The sequence below is a fragment of the Sinocyclocheilus anshuiensis genome, unplaced genomic scaffold (genome assembly GCF_001515605.1).
Source record: "Sinocyclocheilus anshuiensis isolate Anshui unplaced genomic scaffold, SAMN03320099.WGS_v1.1 scaffold979, whole genome shotgun sequence".
NCBI classification, from domain to species: domain Eukaryota; kingdom Metazoa; phylum Chordata; class Actinopteri; order Cypriniformes; family Cyprinidae; genus Sinocyclocheilus; species Sinocyclocheilus anshuiensis.
Window position 1 is genome coordinate 805322 of NW_015544223.1, and position 22943 is coordinate 828264.

Genomic DNA, 22943 nt, shown 5'->3' on the forward strand with positions numbered 1-22943 from the left:
TGGTGTGTGTGTGTGTGTGTGTGTGTGTGTGTGTGTGTGTGTGTGTGTGTGTGTATTCTGTGGAGTTTGTAATACAGATTTGTGTCATTTCCAGTTATAAACATAACACTTTTTGGCTTTTTTAGTTTGTGTAACTCGTGTAATTTCACACGTCTGTGTGGTCTTGTTTCACTAATACAGTGTATACTTTTTTTTTATTTACCCTGAATTAAAATAATGAAAGTGAAATGTGACAACATGCCCCACAGGTGATTAACCGCTTAAAATGTTGTCTGATTTAATAATAAAAAAATATGCAAGACAAACTAAAATTGTATGTCATTAAAATACAGTTTTTAACCTTTTCATACAAAATAAAGCTTTTTTAAATAAATAAACTGTAACTAATTTTGGATAGTTCAGCATAGAAAATCAATGAGGACAAATAGATGAACACATTCACACATTCAGAAAAACACACACACAGCTCTCAGAACAGGAAACAAATAGATGAGAATGCAAGAGTGCTTCAGATTTCTTGAAACAATAATTTCTAAACATTTAGGTTCTTCCTCTCAGTGATTCTTTACCTGTTTCTCATGGTGTCTCAATAGAATTCATAAAAGTTATAGAATAATAACAATAGCTGAGATATTGAAACTATTATGTAAGTTTTGGTGTATTGTTTTCTCTCTCTATATAGTGTTGATACTAGTAAACTACACTTTAAGTTTCCTCACTATAGTTGTCACCCACTCTCCCCCTAATTCTTATCCCCCTCATATTCTATATTTTGTTAGTAGGCCACAGACACATATTTTTGAATTCATAGTCAATAATTTGCCTGTCATTTTCTGGTCAGATCTTTATTTGTGCATATGATCAGATCAGGGTTACGTTGACTGAGATTTAGACACCCAAATCCTGACTAATTATAACCCAAGGTCAAATGACAGACTAAAATTTCCACAGCCATTTCAGAACAATATTTAATTTATTATATTGGTTACTATTTAATTTGTTACTAGAGGGCTTTAATTTGATATAGTGGTTATTACCATGGCACTATGTCCTATATCAAGACTCATAATATTTCAGGTAAATGGAACATGCAATAAATGTAATTTTTCTGCTATTAAGCATAAAATAAAGATGATCAAATGTGTTCATTTAGGAGAAAGAAAATGAAATGTGAGCCAGTTTCTTCTTTGTTTTGGCATGACAGTTGTGTTCATAAATACAGTGTTTGCTGTTTGCTAAAACAGAAGACAGCCTTGTTTAACATTACAGATCAGTCATGCAAAAAGGATAGAATTAAAGGATTGAAGGGTAGAAACACAATTAGACATTCCAAGAGTGACATAATTCACCACAATCCAAATCCTTAAAACATCCACATGCAAGTATTTTATTGTCTCCACCCAACACAGTCACATTCACATTAGACAATACACCCACAGAAACCAAGAAATGTGCACAAATAACTGTGATCTCACTCTTATGATATTATCCTGCTCATCACAGAGCATGTTAATGGACTAGGGCACTGTGGTATTCACGTAACCATTGATGTTCTGATTTTTAAATCACACTTCACTTAAGGTGCAATATCATTGACTTGTAGAGACTCTTACTGTATTATCAACACAAGGAAGACACAAGTGTAATAAAATAAATGTTGTTAACAAAAGATTAACAAGAGTAGTCAACAACTAAATGAATACCATGAATGATAACGAAATAAAGTGCATTAGATGCATACAATTCAAGTGATTAAGTTGGGTTTTGCTATGGCAGAGTTATGTTATCTTATGGAATGAGAAACTGTTGCTTCTATGAAAATAACAAGGTGAAGAACCTTATCATGCATCATACAAACAAATTAAAGATTATTTGTTACTAACAGACATCAGCTATATAACATCTGATGTTAACTAATCAGTATGTAATATAATTTTATGGTTGTGTTAAGTAACAGTTTGCTAATCACTAACTAATGAATTCTGTCATACCTCCGGAAGAACTACTATTAATTATCTACTAGTTAGGGTTCAAGAAAAATAACTAAGTAACTACTAAATTTACACAATGTCACTACAATAATCAGGTTGTGGCCCTTTCATCTGTTTTTTTTTTTACATTTTTTTATTATTAGTGGTGGATGAAGTACACAAATCAAGCAATTGAGTAAAAGTACAGCTACCCCAAAAAAATATTACTCCAGTAAAATTATAAGTAGGCCTATTCATTTTCAAAATTACTTGAGTAAAAGTACAACTGTATGCTAAATAATTTATTTTGTGTTCTGTAAGAAATCAGCTTCGGAAAAGAACCCCACCTCCACTGTCTTGCCATAACTATCCAACTTACCACAGATAAACTCGATAAAATGCTGGTTTGTTTGTTGGGATGAGGCTGTTTTAGTGTTGGGTAGTTTTTGTGTTGTGTTAACTCCTCCCCTCCCCCCTTACTGAGTGGGCATTATTTGCATCCTCTTCAGGAGAGAGCAGTCGCAGTGCCACCAAATTGGTTCATTTCTTAGGTGAAATACAGGTTTGTTCACGTTTTATCTAATCTATTATATCATTACCGTGCTGTAAATCAATTTATTTTATGCAAAGCAACATACAGGTACGTGATGTCATTCACCAAAACTAACGCATCGGGTTACACATACCAATTCCTTTTTGTGTGAAGGAAACACCTATCCTTTGCATAAAAGAAATTATTTTATTTCGAAAGATACTAAATCTAAATACTTTGGATGATAAAATATGTTCTCAGAGCTGTGCACACTTTGTTTATGGGCAGGTTACTGAGTCAGTCACAGCAGCTGTGAGTGAAGCCCGTATTCCGAAACCAGTTTCCCTGCCGAACACGAGTCCAGCTTCCGCATGAGATCCAGCACCACTACCGAGGAAACGGGATAACAGACACCGGTTGATTACACTTGAATTGCTTTTAAATGTTTAACTTGATTCTAAAATGTTTGTTAAAATAGTTTAAATGTAGGCAGTATACACATTAAAACTGAATAAAATGTGCTGTATTCAGAAATGTTCTCATCTGAAATAAAGGAAGATATCATGTAAATTAGTCGTTGTTTTGTGTATTTTACAAAGTTGATGATTACTTTAATAGCTTTTTAAGATTTGAGTCAAAATGATGTGTTAATCCTTTATTAATTACTAATAGGTTCCTTAAAGGGCTCCTATTATGCTTTTTCACTGTTTTAATTTTAGTCAGTGTGTAGTGTGTATGTTTGGGCATAAAAAAGATCTAGAAAGTTACAAATCTCAAAGTCCACTCCAAAGGGAGATATTTAGTTTTTTAAAAATCCCTTTTCAAGAACTACAACGAACGGCTCGTTTGGACTACAGCGTTTGGTTTCCGGGCTTTGTGATATCACAAAGCGGCTCATTAGAATTTCATTACAAATTATTCCCGCCTACAGAAATTCGAATGGTTGGGGGGTGGGGAGGGGTGAGGTTGTGGTTAGAACGCTTGGTTGAGTGACGGGGTTGGAGTCTCCCTCACCTCTGCCTCCAGCCTCCGAGGCCCGGACTCCGCCTCGGCCTGTAGACCCAGTGGCTCCACCTCGGCTCCTAGCTCCTTCGCCTCCACCATCACCCATCAATCCATCAGCTCCACCGGGCTCCTCGTCCCTCCGGCTCCGCCTTGGTCGGGCGTCGACCCGCCATTGAAACACCATCTAAGCTGTTCGCCAATCACAACGCACTGGGACAGCTAACCAATCACAACACATTTTGTTTTTCGGAAGGCGGACCTTCATCAAAGCCAGAACTAATCGAGCCGTTTGTGCCAGGCTGGGGAGAAAGGTATTTTAATAATGTAAATTATGTGAAAAATAATGCATTTTTCGAACCACCAAGCATGAGAGCATGTTCTAGTACACCCCCAAAAGCAAAATCAAGACTTTGTAAAAGAGCATAATAGGACCCCTTTAAATCTTCACTTTAGAATACTGTTTAAGGTTCTAAGTAATTCCTGCAGAATTATTTGATAATTCTTTATTAATTACAAATGGGTTCCCTGTATTTTCACTTTCCCTCAGTCATTGTCTTACATACAGGAATTTACTTAATGATAATGTGATATATTTTGAGGAGGCTAAATTAAAAAATTTAAACTAATCTAAAGCCGGGCTCACACTGTGTGATTTTTGTGCTTTTTTGTGCACACTGTGCACATCTACCCCACAACCCTAAACCTACCCATCGCGTAGGATATACACGCCAAAGTCCATTTTTGCGTATCAATACCATGAGTTTTCGTTTTTATTTGGCGTACTATTTATACGCACTTTCATGAGATCGGGTTGGCACTACACACCCACAGGAAAACAGCAACGCAACCGGTGTTTATCATAGCAAAGTCAACGAATCCGATGAATTCTGTGAACGGAGGACGAGAGCGCCGGAGTTTATGCGGTTAGATGAAATCTCTAGCATTAATTCTGATCATGGCTTGTCTTGAAAAACAAAGACAGTTTGACGTTCGTCGTAGGAGAAGTCACACTGCAGGACTGTGCGCCAAATCTTCTGACACTGCCAGAAGTTCGTCGGAGGTGAAATTTGATCACAATGGCCATTAATCGGCTGTCGGTGAACATGTCAAACTAACGATCAAAGACTACAGATTTTAGCCTAGGATTGTAGGAATCTTTTAGGATTTTCAAAATTTGTCTCAGACGACCAAATCATGGCCAAAATCGCACAGTGTGAGCCGGGCTTAAGGTACGTTGGCTATCGCAAGGCACTAGAGTGTGAGTGGGGTTCCTTTCCGAAGGAATTTCTTACAGAACACACTCACAAAACAATTATTCGCCACACAGGTAAAAACTGTCAAATTTAGTGTATTTCTTAATATTGCATTTTCATACTACTACTACTACTAATAACATTTATAAGAAAGGACCACAACTCAATGTAATTGTGTATGACTGTTCATTAGTAGTTACTTCATAGTTATTTTTCTTGAACATTAACTGGCAGATAATTAATAGTAGTTCTTCAGGAGGTATGACAACATTCATTAGTTATTGATTAGCAAACTGTTACTTAACACAATCATAACATTATATTATATACTGATTGGTTAACACATCTTCCTTAGTAGTTAACAGTAGTGACTTATGTGTTAATGAAGAATTACCTATTGGTTCTTCAATAATTCCTTATTAGTTATGTGGTAAGTAAGAAACAGTATTCTAAAGTGTCAACCCAAATAATTAATAGATTATTTGTTAAGATGTGTAAATAGAGGTCTACACAACAAACAAAGACCAACAAATGAGGATCATATGAACTGAAAGTTTACTGACATTTGTAAGCATTTCAATTTACATTAAATAATCATTAGGTAATGTTTAGTAAGGTCATTAGTAAACATTAATAAGAACATTATTTTTCTAGCTATGTGAATATATGTTAACTAATGATCTGTGAAGCATTATATAATGTTTGTTAATGATTTATTAATGAAAGTTATTATAAAGTGTTTTATAATAACTTTCTGTAGTATGAGAGTAAATCTGAAAAATCTCTAAGCTCAGTCACGTTTTTGGGAGTGGGGGTGTTTTCAATAGCCTCAACCTTTTCCGGTACTGGGTGCACATCTTCCTGATCAATTCTGTGCCGTAAATAGGTTATATGAGATTGACAGAAAACACATTTGTCCCACATTTGTTTTTCTCAATTGCTTAAACACAAAAACTGGTTTCTGTAGCACAAAAACCGATACCCTTATGTCATTCCCAAACACACACATGCATTTCCCATAACTGTAAACACTATTCACCTATTTCCACACATGCTTCAATATTCAAAACTCATTCTGTAAAAACTTTCACAAAAGTGGCAAAATAAATCATTCATTGCACTGTAAGTTCATTCAGCAAACACATGCTCTCAATATAATTAACTCAAGTCATCAGAAGCTAAACTCAAAGAGCACACCTTTCTCCAGGTGCAAACACTAAGACTCAAAATTGTTAACACACCAATCCGAATTAAAGGGTCATTAAATGGGACCTGGAGCAATGTCCATGTGCTTTGGAACAATGGATCCTAACAATGCTGATGTTGCAAGACAACAGCATGGAAGAGGAAGAGGAAGACAAAGACAAAGACAAAGACAAAGACAAGTAATCTCTGATGAAATCCGTGCCACCCTAGTTCATCATGTGCTCATACATGGGAGGACTATGAAAGAAGCTGGACAGTTAGTGCAACCGAACCTAAGCCGTTACATGGTTGCATCCATTGTCCGTACTTTCAGGAGGGAAAACAGGTCATTTGCTTTGCTACTGTGATATATGTAATGCTGTAGTGAATATAGATTGAATCCCCGCTTTGTTTTCTGTGTAGTTTTTGCCACAGTCACGGATGACCATAATTTAGTAGCGGTCCTTTCATTTTTGCAGAACTGAGAGGCGGCCATATATAGGAGTTAGGAGAAGACCTCTCACAGCTGAGCAAGAGACTGCCCTGGTGAATATGGTAATTGCCAGTAATGCCATCCGTTTGAGGGAAATTCAAACCCAAATAGTTGAAGACCAGGTAGTCTTCCAAGGAATTGACAGCATCAGCATTTCCACTATTGACCGGATCATTCAGAGGAACCAAATAAGGACAAAACAGCTGCACCGTGTGCCTTATGAAAGGAATTCAAACCGAGTTAAGGAGCAACGATTCCAATATGTGCAGGTAACTGATATACAGTACAGAATTTTTACAGTGTGTAGAACATGGCCTGCCTCTCCTGCACATTAATACAGTACTGTATTTGAAGTACAGTACTGTCATATTTTATTTTTATTATTATTTTTTTTACTTTTTATCTTTGAGCTGGATGCCATGGCTGACCCACATGAGTACATCTTCATTGATGAGGCAGGATTCAACCTGACAAAAAGGCGCAAAAGAGGGCGTAACATCCTTGGTCACCGTGCGGTCACACAAGTTCCTGGCCAGAGGGGAGGCAACATCACCATATGCGCAGCCATCAGCAATCGTGGCGTCCTCCACCGCCATGCCAAACTGGGCCCATACAACATGGCACAACTCCTTCAATTTCTAGACCAGCTGCACAATGACATTCTTCAACAGGAAGGGGAGCCAGGGCAACCAGAGCAGGTCCAATATGTTGTCATTTGGGATAACGTGAGTTTCCATTGTACTGCTCTGGTTCACACCTGGTTCAATGCCCACCCCAGGTTCACTGTTCTTTTTTTGCCAGCATATTCCCCATTTCTGAATTCGATTGAGGAATTTTTCTCAGCATGGCGGTGGAAAGTGTATGACCGCAACCCCTACGCACACCAAAACCTCCTGGAAGCAATGCTGGACGCCTGTGGAGATGTGTCTGTGGAGTCTATCCAGGGTTATATAAGGCACACAAGGGCATTTTTTCTACACTGCCTCGCAAGAGCAAACATAATGTGTGATGTTGATGAGATATTATGGCCTGACCCACACCTGAGACGAGATGATGATGAGAACGTTGATGCTGATGCTGTTTCTGAGTAACCTGTACATTTGCTTGCCTTTGGAAATAAAGGTTTTGAAAATTTAAGTATTATACTTTGCATGGACTCTTCCTTACATGTTTTGTCAGTGTGACATTTCAAAGGTCAGCTTTTTGTCCAAAACAGCATGTACAGTATTGCTTTATCCAACTATGTAAGCACAAACGCATAAAACAGTACAGGTTTTCTTTTTTTTTCTTTCTTTTTTGTCAGGGTTGTTTCTGAAAGAGTTATTAGTCAGTGCTGTGATTTCACTAAGTTCCAAATTATTGATCTGAAAACTTCTAAAGCATTTGGTAGCAGTGTTTTGAATTGATCCCTCTAATGTGTAAAAAACAGTCATGTAGTCTGTGTTTTTGACAGTTTGTTTGTATTGACTGAGGGCAAAGTTTGAATTGGGATTCAGAAGTTAGCTGTTTGTACCGTTGGGTGTGAGATTTTAAAATTGTGTGTGTGAAGATTTGAGAAAATGGTGAGTTGTTCCCAGAATTGTGTCTAAACAATTGGTAAAAACTGTAATACTAATAATCTTGTGACCTTTAGAACATCTGCTCAACATTTCTCCAATGTTCACTTTCATTTTAAACCGTGATCAGAATGTCGTCTAAATAACAGACTACATTCAACAGGCCTTGTAACATCTGATCCATTATACGTTGAAAGATTGCTGGTGCAGACACACCATAGGGCAACCGATTCATGTGATATAATCCTTTGGGAGTGTTAATATTCAGATATGACTTAGACTGCGGATCTAACTCTACCTGCACACCTAAGTTAAGTCTATCTTAATAAAGTAGGCACCATTCTACTCTTGCAAAATGTTGGAATGGCATTTTCAGTGACTTGCAATTTGGCCTGCACCCCTAAAAATTAGCTTCTCTGTAAGCTCACTAACTGGGTTAGATACATGGTTTACTCTAGACCAGTCTAGCAGTAAGAGCTGAATCCAGTTTCTGTGCTGTTAACTGACCTGCCTATATACAGTGCCTTGCGAAAGTATTCACACCCCTTCATTTTTTTTTTTTCTCCACGTTTTGTTATATTGCTGCCTTATGCTAAACTGCTTTAAATTCCTTTTTTTCCACATCAATCTATACTCCATACACCATAATGGTAAAGCAAAAAACAGGTTTTTAACATCTTCGCAAAAATGTATTAAAAATAAAAAACTTAAATGATTCCATTGCGTAAGTATTCATACCCTTATCTGGGACAGTTCAAATTTAGCTCAGGAGCATTCATATTGCTTGTAGATGTCACTACACTTCGAGTGAAGTTAACCTGTGGCAAATTCAATTGAATGGATATGATTTGGAAAGGCACACACATCTTAATAAAAGGTCTAACAGCTGATAATGCATATCAGAGCAGGGCCGTGCACAGACATTTTGAGGCAGTGGCCCAAAACCAAAAAAGGGGCACTAGGGGGCTGGGTGCTTGTTAATACAAATATCCAGTTGTTACAAATATACAATTAAAAGAGAAGACAGCACACTCTGTAATAATTGACTTTATTGTATATGTTTTGATAAGAGTGGGCTCTCCCTCACTCTCTGAGCCTGCTTCTGCCTCATCTTCAATGGAAGTAGGGGAGAGTGGGGTAAGTTGAGTCAGTGGGTAAGTCGACCCACCCCTTGTTTCTTGGCAACTGTACACTTTTACTGTCATGTGACCATGTATTTTGGAACCACCCATCATTTATGTCAGACTGTGAAAAGGAGAAACACATGAGAGGAGTGGAAGGCACCCATTTATTTTAAAACAGTTTTTGGCTTGATAAAGTAAAATTTTAGCATAACAGATGATATGGTTGTTACATCAAAGCAAATTTATCCAGGTCTAAAAATATTTATGATACATAGGTGATTTAGCAACATATAGTCAAAACCATGACAACAATATTCAGCGTTTGAAAGGTTTTATTTGTCAGTTATAATGAAGACGCAGGGGATATGCCTGAGCTGGCCAGCCTAAACAGGGGCTCTCCATATGCCACCCCTGCTTTAAATGTCCTATCAAGCACATCAAGTCAGGCATGCCCTGTGGTGAAGTACAGCCCAGCAGTGGATGACAGCCCAGGAGAGGACCCGCTCCCAGAGAAAAACTAAAACTTCAAATTAAAGTATTAACATTGCAACAGGAATATTATACTATAGCACTTAAAAGAAAAACAAAAAAACAAAAACAAGAGTGACAAATAAAATTTCCTGAAAAAAAAAACTCTTGTGTGTATTAAAACTTATTAATAATTATGTGTACCCAAAGTGGAGGTTGGCAAAGTGTTGTCTGAAGGCTGCCCCGTCACATGGATTGATGTTGCTCCGGAGCTGGCATCTCCAGCTTCTCCATCGTCATCATCCTCTGGTGGGGGTGGGATGTTGCGCCTCTTGCAAATTATGCTTCCACTGGCCAATTCCTCTCTCCACCACACTTCTTGTGATACGATGTGCCCTAAGTGATATGAAATTAAAACCTTATTTATAGCCAATATTAGGATAGAGAGTTGTATTAATAAACTATAAAAATAATTGTGCATAAATAGCTTACAATATAGGTTACCTGATGTTGTAGTTGAGTTGGGCTTCTGTCAGTGGCATATGGAAAGGGTGAGCAGCCAATGGCGTAAAGGGTATCCTTTATCTCCTATTAGATGACACCCCGGTGGCATAAAGTGCCTTTCAAACAGCTGCTTCAGGCCAATTTCATTCAATATCCGCGCGTCATGTGTAGACCCAGGCCATTTGGGTACCACATCCAAAATATTGTAGCCTGCATCAAACACTACTTTTGTGTTGATGCTGTGATGCCTCTTCCTGTTCACATAAACGTTCTCGTTTACGCTGGGAGCAATGATCTTTATATGAGTGCCATCAATTGCACCTACTACTCTGTTTACATAAATTGTGTTTTTTAGTTCTGTTGGATTATGTGGGGTGTTGTTGGGAAGTCAATGAAATGCCTGGCAATGTGTGGAGTTGTAAGTGCCATAATTGTTTCCATGACAATTCGGCTTATTGATGGTTGTGATGGCCCAGATCATCAGCATTGCATTGCTGCATTTTTCCTGTGGCAAGGAAACGAAGCGTCATCACAACATTCAATTCCGCTGAAAATGCATTGCTGCGTAAAGTTACTGGTGATATGACGTCCCTCACTAAATTGCTGACAAATATGATGGCTGCTCTGTCCAAACGATACCGTTTGATTAACTGCTCGTCGTCAAACATTTCAAGAACATTCTTCCTCTCCTGATAGATTTGCGCACGTCTCTGTCTCCTCAGCGCCATCACAAGCCCCTACTGGCAACTCCTAACTACTCGAGAGACATCTCGAGCTGTCTTAAATAACTGGGAGAATAAGAGTGATTCTTAGCTTTAAGAAATGTGATAACTTGCTTTTATACTTAAGTTTGAAAGTAGAAGTAAATTTCATGAATTCTCAGCACTTAAGACTAAAATGGCACTTTGAGAAGCTAGATAAATACGGGCCCAGGACCCATATGTATAAAGCTGCTAAGAGTACAATTTTAGTCTGAAGTGTGTCAAAATTTTAAAAAAGGCCGTAATTTTACTCTTATTCCTAGACTAAAGAATAAGAGTGATTCATAAAGGTTCCTAAGTGTTAAGACTAGGTCTCAGCTCCTAAATTATTTAAGAGCTGGAGAGGTATCCTAACCTAGTTAGAAGTAACAAGATGGCAGCAAAGAGGAGCAGACACACACTTTCCAATGAAGATATGACGTATTGGAGTTATATGATGATATGGAGTTGATAAAACGATACAAACTTGATCGTTAAAATAGTCAATTCTTTCTGCAACTGACCAAGTAAGAAATTTAATAACTTCTTCCACTCTACAAATCAATGCTCTAGCTGCAAAAATGAAAGTAGTAATTACATTGGCTGTAATTTTTGGCTGGAAAACTGGAAAAATGCAGCAATGCACCGGTGATGACACAGTAAGCAGGGTCTTAACTATTGTGGCACTAACCCCACCAAACACAACAGTGACCAAAAGTGATATGTGGAGTTTTTTTATTTTTTTATTTTATGACCCTACATTTCAATTAAACCATCAAAATACGAGGGAAAAAAACACTGACCAATTTTGCCAACTGCTTTCAAACGAAAGCTAAAACAGTCGCTAAATGTTGCTAGATTACGTCATAATGGCGAGTTCACTGATCTATATACATGTATATAAATATAGATCAGTGGGAGTCTCTGAATCTTGTTGCTAGGCTTTTGAAAATTTTTTAAAAGGGGTGAGGAAGTCACTAAATTGGCAACACTGACATTGACTACAACATAATCAGTTATTGATATTTTGTTGGTCCTCTACTGTTTTAGCATGTGTTCATAATTTCTTTGTATTGACAGCATGGCCAAAAATTATGACCGCATTGGCATGTTGGCATGTTTCATTGCATTATTATAAAACTATTGATTCTAAGCAACTATGCAATATGCTTACAAAATCGACACATTTTTTAATTTTTTTATTTAAGGGTGAAGATGTCAAATTTCCTAAGCCAGCATCACTTTTGGCCACCACTATATGTCAGTTCTTTTATTTTCCAACTGACCGACAAACCATGCTGCAAAAACAAGCCACTTTCATGAGGATTGTGGGCATTCCTAGAGTTGTTGGAGCCATTGATGGAACTCATAGTCACATCATTGCTCCAACTGTAAATGAGGAGACATACCAATAGAAAACAATTCCAAAGCATCAGTAACAATTTGTGATCATTTTGTACAATGCAAAGCATTTTTTAAAATAAATGTAAATATTAAAATAGTGTCTAAATTATTTTATTGTAGTTACATTAAATTATTAGTGTTGTGCTGCTGTGACTTCACATGAGCAGGCTCATTGGCTGTTTCAGAGGTCGATGGCAGCCATTTTGGGCTGACATCATTGTAGTCCTTGTTTTGCAACACTTAAGTGTCACCTCAGTCAACACTTAAGAATCTAAAGTCTTAGACTTTACTAAAAGTTGCTTTTAGCTTCTTTATTAAAGTCTCCTACTATTAGAAAAGTTCTACTTGTAACTAAGAATTTTTTGACACTTAAGTCAAAGCTTAAGACTATTCTTAAGTGCATTTTTGAGAAGTTTTATACATACGGGCCCAGGTCATCAGAGCAACATCATGGAGAAGCTAGACGTGCTGCTGTCCTCTTTCTTCCGAGAATGGCACTCGACTGCTAGTCCTTGGTGACATTAACATTCACCTGGACCAGCCTCCGGTGGCTGTCTTCACGGCTCCTGGTTCCTCCTCTCACCTCAACTGATAGCCAGTAGCTTTGGCAGCACTTCTTCTAATAATCTTTCGACCATCTGCAAGGAGTCACTGCCCTTAGCAATCTGTTCATCCTCTGCTCTCACAAAGACTGATGTCTCTCTAACCGTCCAGCCACCTGTCCTCTAAACCGTATGCCCTCCCGTATTTGACAAGACACTGTACAGTCCCTCACATCATCTACAGCCAGTGAACGAGCGCCGCCTGGTGGTTCCGTCACAACAAAGTACAAAGCCATCTTCGCTTCCAATCAGTCTACTTTGAAACAGCTGATTCTTCAAGGACTTCAAGCACTCCACAACTCTAATATGTTCTATGTAAAGGTCCAAGCTCCGTAGGTGCTGGAACTAGAGGTCCTCACGGGTCCGCTTGGATCTAAAAATCCGAGACACGGGTGGAACATTCTGAGGATGCACGCCAATTTCTGCCCACAGGGTCGTCGCAACTCCACAACCGTTTGATGACAAATTAAGCATTAAAGGGGTCATATGATGCGATTTCAAGTTTTCCTTTCTCTTTGGAGTGTTACAAGCTGATTGTGCATAGATAAGATCCCTGAAGTTGCAAAGACTAAAGTCTCAAAACCAAAGAGATATTCTTTATCAAAGTTAAGACTCTGCCATGCCCCCCTAAAACGGCTCGTTCTAACACACCCCACATTATCTACCTCACTATGTGGAAATATTAGCATAATGTGCCCAAATGTGCAAAGAAAGAAGGCGTGGTTTCAGGAACAGCAGTCCTGTTGGAAGCAGCCATGTCAGGGAGACGCTGTGTGTTTCAGTACGAAAGCAAAAGCACTTTATTTGGCCTTCCGAAAGTAGATGCATTTAGGAATCTTTAAGATTACTTACAACAGAACAGCAATGGGTATAAACATAAGAACAATACAAAAGTTGCTCACTAGTAATTAGTGAGTAGCACATAGCACATTAAAATGTACACTACCGGTCAAAATTTGATTTAATCAAAAACAGTAAAACAGCAATATTGTGAAATATTATTACAATTTAAAATAGGCCTAACTTTTCTATTAAATCTATTTTAAAATGTACTTTATTTCTTTGATGTCAAAGCTGGATTTTCAGGATCATTACTCTAGTCTTCAGTGTTACATGATCATTCAGTTTATGTGCATTTGTAAGGTGAGGAAGTCTTGTAATATCCCTTAATCATTAGAAAACTGCCACAAAGACATGATTCTCATCTTCCTCTGAACCAGATTACAACTAAATGTTAAATTCTCAGCTGAATTTCATATGCATGATCCATGTGCGATCCATGATTCTGAATGATTACCTTATTTACGCTCCATAGTATTTACATAGCATTCCAAATTATTTCAAAGAATACCACGGTTGCACCATGGCACAAGCATAAAGTCATGTGATAGTATACTATAGTAATAGTAATACTGTAGTACCAGGCTTGGGCAAAGATACATCAAAATGTATTTTAAAGGGATCATATGATGCAATGTCAATTTTTCCTTTCTCTTTGGAGTGCTACAATCTCTTGGTGCATAAATAAGATCTGTAATGTTGCAAAGACTAAAGTCTCAAATCCAAAGAGATATTCTTTATAAAAGTAGAGTCAACCACGCCTACCTAAAACGGCTCATTCTAACACGCCCCCACATGTCTACGTCACGATGTGGGAAGATTTGCCGGTGTCTGTTTCTATAAAGTGGGGCAATTCCAACTTTGCAAGGACATTCTGGCACTTCTGACTCACAGCTTGTAAGTAAGCTTTCATATTTAAAGGATTTGCCACTGACGATTCAAACACGAGTTTTCAGATTACACCAAATACACAAAATAATGTTCTTTTTAGCACCATCATATGACCCCTTTAAAATAAAATACCAAATACCTTCATTTTAAGTGTATCAAGATAAACTACAAAATACAGCAGCCAGACCAAGTATCAAAATAAATTAAAATACTAAAACATACTTTTACAAGGGAGCATGGAATTTCTTTGCAAACCTTCCATCAATTGGCCTATTTGATCTATCCCTTCACCATTACACTCAGTTGATTAAGTAAACAATGTTTGACAGCAAACGCTTTTCTTTGCCCGAGTCATGCAATAAATCTGACATTAGCAACCAGTTAACAGATCAAATCTTTTATTTAGTTACTAAAAATAAATGTTTTTGAATGTTTATCAATCAATTATCATTCAATATCCATTATCATAATAATACAAGCAAAAGTCTCCAATGAAATCAAGTCACACTACATAAGTCTTTTAGGGTCAATTTTCTCCAGGTGCACCAGAGGTTTCAGCTGTTCTGCGAAGCTTCTCATGTCCTCAGACACAGTGTCCTGTCCCGCAGGAGCCAGTACGCTCAGCTCAACAAGATACGACAGAGACAGCGGCTCTGTGTTCTCCGTGTTTCCTGACGCAAGGACACGTAACAGTTTGCTCACTACCACCTTCATTGCACCCTTCCGGAACACCTGACCCTTGGCCACGAACTCATGGTCCATGCGGAAACCCATCTCATTGAGGAAGTCCGGTAAGCTGTGCGAGGCAGCCACATCCACACAGTTTCGCACCAGGGCATGACGGCTTTTGTCGCCCACCTCAGGCTGACCTAGATAGCGCAGATGCCAAGGGGCAGTAGGGTGAAGAAGCGAGCGGCGCGCACGCAGCATGAACGGGTTGCCCTGCTGACCCTTCAGCAGATACACCAGCTCATGATCAGCAAAGCTCTCAGGCTCCATGTTATCACACAGACCTCTGAGTCGATGTAGGAGGCTCTCCAGAGACTGATCCAGTACACTGCCTGTGCAGAATAAATCAATAAAACAGTAAAGTCAGAAGACATAACTTAAATTTAAAAACCATAACAAATGTGACATTGACACATTTATGGAAGCCTGTTACTGTCATAAATAAAAAAATAAAATAGGTAACTGCAATTTATGTTACAACTGTGTTACAATTTCTTGCAAATCTGAGAAAAATGAACTGTGAGATATAAACTCACAATTCTGACTTTTTTCTCACAATTCCAAGTTTACATCTCACAATTCTGAGTTTATATCTCACAATTGTTCTTTTTTTTTCCCCCTTCGGCAACAGAATAAAAATAAAAAAGGTAATTCCAAATTTTTCCCACAATAAATAAATAAATAAAGCGAATTGCGACTTTTCATCTCACAATTCTGACTTTTTTTTTCTCAGAAAATTGTTTTTCTGAGAATTTTTTTTTAAAGAGAATTTTATATATTAAATGTATTACAGAATCAAATCTGTGAGAAAAAAAAAAGTCAGAATGGTGAGATGAAAAGTCAAAATTGGCTTTATTTAGTTACTTCATTTCCAGCGATACCGTTGACTTGATTGCAAAGATACTATTTAAACTGAGCTGGATGTTGACATCACTGAATATTTATTTATTTCCATGGCGGAAACGGGCTTCCATACATGTTTCTGTTCAAATCAATTCAAAGTATTTATTTTATATAATCCCAATATAAAGAGTTTAAATTAAAGGTGAGTTGTATAAGTTTAATAAGACCAATCATGGTTAAAAAAATCCATATAATTACTTTAATGACATTGACATTTCTTCATTTAGCAAACTCTTTAATCCAAAAGGTATACAATAGAGAAATACAAAGAGCGATTTATCAAAAGGAAGCAATAACACGAGACTAATATTGTCCAGAACAGTATAATCTAGAAGACTGAGGGATATAACAATAGTAATGAGCAGTGTTGGGGAAAGTTACTTTTAAAAGTAATGCATTACAATATTGCGTTACTCCATAAAAAAGTAACTAATTACGTTACTTAGTTACTTTTTAGGGAAAGTAATGCGTTACGTTACTTTTGCGTTACTTTTTAAATCTGGACAGGGCTTGCTTGTTTGTTTTTAAAATAAAAAAGTTCTATTTTTGGCAAATATAAAAGCCTTTTCACACCAAAAGTGAAATGAATAAGCCTCAGGCTGAAGGGAAAGTAAAGTAGAATGCAGAAGAAGAAATTTCAACACACTTCAGCAATAAAAAAAGACACAGATTTTTGTCTAGAGTAATTCTGGCTTATTAGTATGGTTGAACTGGATCATCGAAGATCAGAAGCAAATAGAATGGGATTAAATACATAAAGGATATTTGTGTTGTTTAACATTTAATTATTGCAGGTTTGCGTCATATTCTGAGTTGCATTATTTTTATTCATTTTGAGGAATACTGAATCTGTGTTTTTTTTTGTGAGTGAGATTAATTAATACATCTTCTAACATCTTCTGATTTCCGTCACCATGGCAACACCAGAGCTGTCAATCAATAAATTGAAAAAAAAAAGTAACTTGCGTTACTTATTTGTTAAAAGTAACTCCGATATTCTCTTGTAAATTAAAAAGTAATGCGTTACTTTACTAGTTACTTGAAAAGTAATCTGATTACGTAACTCGCGTTACTTGTAATGCGTTACCCCCAACACTGGTAATGAGGTTGTATTTATAAACTAATAGCAGTTTACCTTGCAGAAGATACTCCATCATATTTATGGTTCCACCTGTTACGGGCATCACAGTAACCGGCGGAGCCTCCATCACTCTATAACTCTGAACTCTCTTAGTCTCTTAACACATTTAACAGTGGAAAATGATAAGTGGTTAAACCAGAGCTTCAAATGAACCGTAGATCAACATGCACAACAAAAGACCTGCAGAGATAGTAAGATATTAACAACAAAACACCGCCACCCAATATAATACTCTGAATAATAAATGTAAAATAACATATATTTTACCTGTTATTAGAAAACAAAATCGAGACGGCTTATGTTTTTGCCCAAAATACCATCAGCAATTGATACAGCTCGTTCAACTGCCTCCATGTAAAGCGCGCATGCGCAGTGTCGATTGAAATTACAGCGCATGCGCAACGTTTCTTCCATTCATTTAGCGCCATCTTCCGGACTGAAGGGATCTCTCTTCACCATACTATTAATGTTTATAACATTTATGACTCAAATGTATGAAAATGAAAATACTTTTTATTTTAACACTCTTATGTGTTTATTTCTTTATAATAGGCTATTAATACAGTTCTATGTTACGTCCTCCAATATAATGTTGAGTGTTGCACAGACATTAATAGACTGTGGAAATGAAACAATTCTGGTAGCTTCACCTGTTGAAGAAGGGACACATCAGTATATCAGTTTTACTCAGTTCTGCTCATTAAAAACAAATATTATCATTTAGAAATGTCGGATCTTATGCTTTGAGCTGTAGTGAATTAAAAGTAAAAAAATATATATTCTTATTGGCCATTTTAATATTAGGTAAGTGAAAAAAGTGAAAGTGACGTGACATGTGGCCAAGTATGGTGACCCATACTTGGAATTAGTGCTCTGCATTTAACCCATCCAAAGTGCACACACACAGCAGTGAACACACACACACCGTGAACACACACACGGAGCAGTGGGCAGCCATTTATGCTGCGGCGCCCGGGGAGCAGTTGGGGGTTCGGTGCCTTGCTCAAGGGCACCTCAGTCGTGGTATTGAAGGTGGAGAGAGCGCTGTACATTCACTCCCCCCACCTACAATCCCTGCCGGTACGAGACTTGAACCCGCAACCTTTAGGTTACGAGTCTGACTCTCTAACCATTAGGCCACAACTTCTCGACATGTAGATATGCTACATGTCGAGATTTCTCTGCACAGTTAAGCGGGTTTATTATAAATAGCCACTTCTATACACTCACATGACGTTTATTTAAATAATGTTTTTTTTTTTTAAATAAATTAAAATTATATGTAAAAAAAATAATTCATTAAAAGTCATTAAAAGATTCAAGCACATTAACTATGGAGGACGAAACCTGCAAAAACAATAAATAAATAAATGTGTGTATAAATACACAAATTTTTGTTTAAATACATATAGAAATGAATAAACATGTGATTAAAGTAGGCAAATAAATAAAATAAATTGGTGGGCAAAAGGAAAATGTTTAAGGAAATGCTAAACTCATCCCAACTATTTTCCTTTGATCACTCATTTATTTCTGAATGTAGTTCCACATTTATTTTTCCTCTGCACAACATGCTAATGAGAGGGTGTCAATTATGCAAGAGTAGGCGGATCGTGTGTGATGCACTTGAGCGTTTGCCTGCACATGCGTATTAACTTTATTATCTTACACTTTTTCATAAGGCTAGTTTTGTAGTTATAAGCATGAGAGAGCTAAATAAATGAGTGATCAAAGGAAAATAAATAGAATGAGTTTAGCATTTCCTTAAACATTTTCCATTTGCCCACCAATTTATTTTATTTATTTGCCTACTTTCATCACGTTTAATTATTTATTTATGTATTTAAACAAGAATACGTGTATTTATGCACACATTTATTTATTTATTTATTTGTGTATTTATTTATTTCTTGTTTTTGCAGGTTTCGTCCTCCATAATTAACTTCTGTAAGATGTTAGTCCCGTACAAATCGGTACTGGATCAATCATTCAACAGCGCCATTAAAAATAAATAAATAAAATAATTACTGTATGCAGAACTGTGGAAATGTATTGCAGTATGATGAACGCACTGACTGAGACTTTTATTGTGAAAAACACTGAACGCACTGTGACGTTTATTTTGACAATAAATGAACATGTAGAGACTTTTAATTTGAAGGCCTGTGCCATTTTAGGGATGTATGACATCGCTTGGTGTTGAAGATGAGCTCAACTTCAATGCTTTCTGTCGACATCTAATGAATGTAATTTATTATTCTGTTTTCTGTCTGTTATTAATGTTTGGATGCAGTAGTTTCTGAATTCAAGGCAATTTTGATATCGTTAATAGCTCCAAAGGTGTCTCACCGTGTGTAATGCTGTTCTGTCGGCGCTAGCTTTATTTACACACATAATCATACTTACAGTCTCAGAAAGGCGAGTAAATATCACTAATATCTGATTATAGCAGGTCGTTTTACAGTGTGTCGATTTAAAGCTTATCATGGTTCTTCTATAAGTCATAAATAGTGTTAAATGCTAACATTAGCCCAATGTTAGCAGAGCTAATATTTTACTTATTAAATCTGATGTTTACATTTAATTTCCTCTATTAATTACAATTTCTGCAGCCATTTAGATTAGTAGGTGTTTTCTGTATTCTTTAGAGAACTTGATGAGGTATGAAAAGAGGCCTTTATACGTATTTGCGTTTATGGCTCGTCCCAGATCATTTTCTGTCTCGGGTGTTTATTATGTTTCTTCCAACCTGAGAAAAATTATCTAGCATATTTAAAAACTTGGGTTGTCAATAGAATACAATAATTATTCTATCAGTGTTTACAAAACAGAATGGAAAACGAGTAGTATCAAATTCAGTAAAAATGTTTAAACATTTGACTAAATATCTCAAATGAACAACTCTGACAACCCTAACATTTCATTTAATAATATATATATATATTTTCTCCTCAAATGTTCCATCAGTAGTAAAAAAAAAAAAAGTTGTAAAGTTAGTAAAAATTAAAGTGCTTAATTATCAAGCACACATGTTCGTGGCCATATGAATAACCATTCTCAGGTGCTGATTGGGCTTCTTAGGTTACTTCTTAATATATTTCTGTATTATTTTGAAATGTGAATTGTTTACTTACTGAATTGCAAAAAAGAATCACTGTTCAACCTATCTGCTATTGATCAGACAAACAAATAGTCCCAGCCCAGACTCATGTCACTAGTTGAGCCAATGTTGCTGTGTCGGGATTCTTAACTACATGTGGCTTACTTTTAGCTGTTTCTGCATGTTAAGACAGATAACAAAGTATTTGATCATATATAAACACCTACAGTCAGACCTGCTTGATATCTTGCTGTAATGAAATATTGAAGTTCTGTGTTCTAAACAGCTCAGCAACTGAAGTCATTATATGTGTCACCTGGAGAAAGATGATAATGGCAGATGACAAGGACGTGCTCCGAGATGTTTGGTTCGGAAGGATACCGGCCTGTTTCACACTGTCTCCAGAGGAAACCACAGAGAGAGAGGCAGAACCCTACTATGTCAGTTAAGATGACAGACTTTCTTTCTGCTGTAGAATGGTTAGTTTCATCATGTCACCTGACCTGTGCTGTTTTTCTCTGTCAATCTGTCAGCTGCTCCTCCCACGGGTCAGTTACTTGATGCTAGTCACTGATAAAGTCAAGAAACATTTTCTCAGAGTCATGAAGGCAGAAGACGTGGAGGAGATGTGGTTTGAATATGAGGGGACGCCTCTCAAGTGGTATGTCGAGTTGACAGTGTGTTGTCAAACCTCTTGTTTAATCTAAACTAACTTTTGCACATGACTTTCATTTTCACATTCATGCATTTTGCAGATGCTTTTATCCAAAGCCACTTACACAGCTACTCAACTAATTGAGGTACAGAAGCAATTAAAGGGGTCATGTGATGCGATTTCTATTTTTCCTTTTCTTTAGTGTGTTATGTAGCTATTTGTGCATGTATAAGATCTGCAGAGTTACAAAGCTCAAAGTCTCCCACAAAAGGATTTATTCTATCTAAAAGAGAAGGCTGATCCAGACCGGGCTAAAACGCCTCGTTCAAACACGTCCCCACATATCTACGTCACGATGTGGAAATATTTGCGTAATGCCGCCCAAATGTGCACGCAAAGAAAGAAAGTTTCAGGAACCGCAGTAGTGTTGATGCAGCCATGTCAGGGAGACGCTGTGTGTTTCTGTGCGAAAGCAAAAGCACTTTATTTGGCCTTCCGAAAGTAGATGCAATGAGGAATCATTGGTTAAGATTTATTTACAACAGAAGAGCACAACCCAGATGTTCGAATTTGTGCAACGCATTTTATGGACGACAGTTTTGTGAACCTAGAAGAGTAGCCTACAAGGCTGGCTGTGCACAAAGGCTAAAAATGGGTCAATTCCGATTTTGCTATGACAATCTGGCGCTTATTCTGAATCAGCTACTCTTAAGTATGTTTTCTTATTAGTTTAAGTATTTGGTATTAACTGTTCAAATGCGGAGTTTTGCGCCGTGACTATCGTGTCGTGTGTGTGTGTGTGTGTGTGCGCGTGAGAGAGAGACAGGGTCACATCATCAACAGTGGAGTCAGCTGTCTTAATCGCAGCTTGTGTACTGCAAATACATATGAGCATCATCACTGTGTCTGTCACGCGACTCTGTTCCCCTTTCGGGCTTGAACTGATGGTAAAACTAAGGACATTATGTACTGTCTTTACATGTATGTTGAAAGCTGAAGCTCGCGATTATGGAAAGGGGTATTACTTATCCGACGCGTGCTTGTGGTGTTCGGCCAATCACAATGCACTGGGTCAGCTGGCCAATCAGAGCAGACTGTGCTTGTCGGAAGGAGGGGCTTTGTAGAAAACGACAAGTTTGAGAGAGGCGGGGCATAGAGGAACTACAGTAATGTACAGTATTTGAAAAATAATGTGTTTTTTGAACATTAAAGCATGTCAACAAATTCTGTTACACCAAATACACAAAATAATGAACTTTAAAATAGCATCATATGACCCCTTTAAGGCAAAATGCAAGCCACAAGCCACAAAATGCATATGACTATTTCTCCCAATAATATGTCTTGGTAAGAAGAAATGCTTTGTTTTATGATCAAAGGTTTGTAGTTTCAAAACATATAATGCGACGCAATACATTGATGATTGAGAGGTGTACAAAAATATGTTCCTCAAAAGCCTGATGGATCGTATTTGATACTCCCATTTCTTTTAAAATATTCTAAAAAAATGATGTATGGATAAGTACACTTACTAAAATTATGTATGGATAATCAAGTAAATATACAAAACCCTGCTGAAAATCAAATCATGCATGGATAATTAAGTAAACATAAGTTGTTCAAGTTCAGTAAGTGTTCATCTTGAAATATTACTAACAATATTAAATTTATTCTCATGTTTGCTTTATAAAGATCAGTAAAGATTTCACAGCAAAAAGACACTTGTACCACAAACCATAGGTGATACTAAAAGGCCTTTTACTTGCTAAAGACGTATAAACTGGCAATAAGATGACAGAAGGGCTGTAGTAGATTGTGTACAAGAAGTTTTTCAGCAAGATTGCATCA

The 22943-nt window shown here is 37.1% G+C and overlaps 2 protein-coding genes across 3 annotated transcripts in view; one reads left to right on the forward strand and one right to left on the reverse strand.

Annotated features, from left to right (window-relative positions):
- Positions 1–14999: 14999 nt before the first annotated feature.
- On the reverse strand, positions 15000–17710 carry LOC107697268 (mediator of RNA polymerase II transcription subunit 18). Its single transcript, XM_016497984.1, has 3 exons — positions 17608–17710; positions 17335–17520; positions 15000–15628 (listed from the first exon to the last, which is right to left on the reverse strand). The coding sequence occupies exons 2-3, from the start codon at positions 17405–17407 to the stop codon at positions 15075–15077; spliced, it is 627 nt and encodes a 208-aa protein (XP_016353470.1). The 5' UTR covers positions 17408–17520; positions 17608–17710; the 3' UTR covers positions 15000–15074.
- Positions 17711–19506: 1796 nt separating this feature from the next.
- Positions 19507–22943, forward strand: part of LOC107697282 (autophagy protein 5-like) — a 36431-nt gene continuing 32994 nt past the window's right edge. For both annotated transcript variants that reach the window (XM_016498006.1, XM_016498007.1), the window contains exons 1-3: positions 19507–19586; positions 20727–20880; positions 20974–21101. In XM_016498006.1, the coding sequence (XP_016353492.1) occupies positions 20767–20880; positions 20974–21101 (242 nt within the window). In that variant the 5' untranslated portion in view covers positions 19507–19586; positions 20727–20766. The remainder of the gene's footprint in view (positions 19587–20726; positions 20881–20973; positions 21102–22943) is intronic.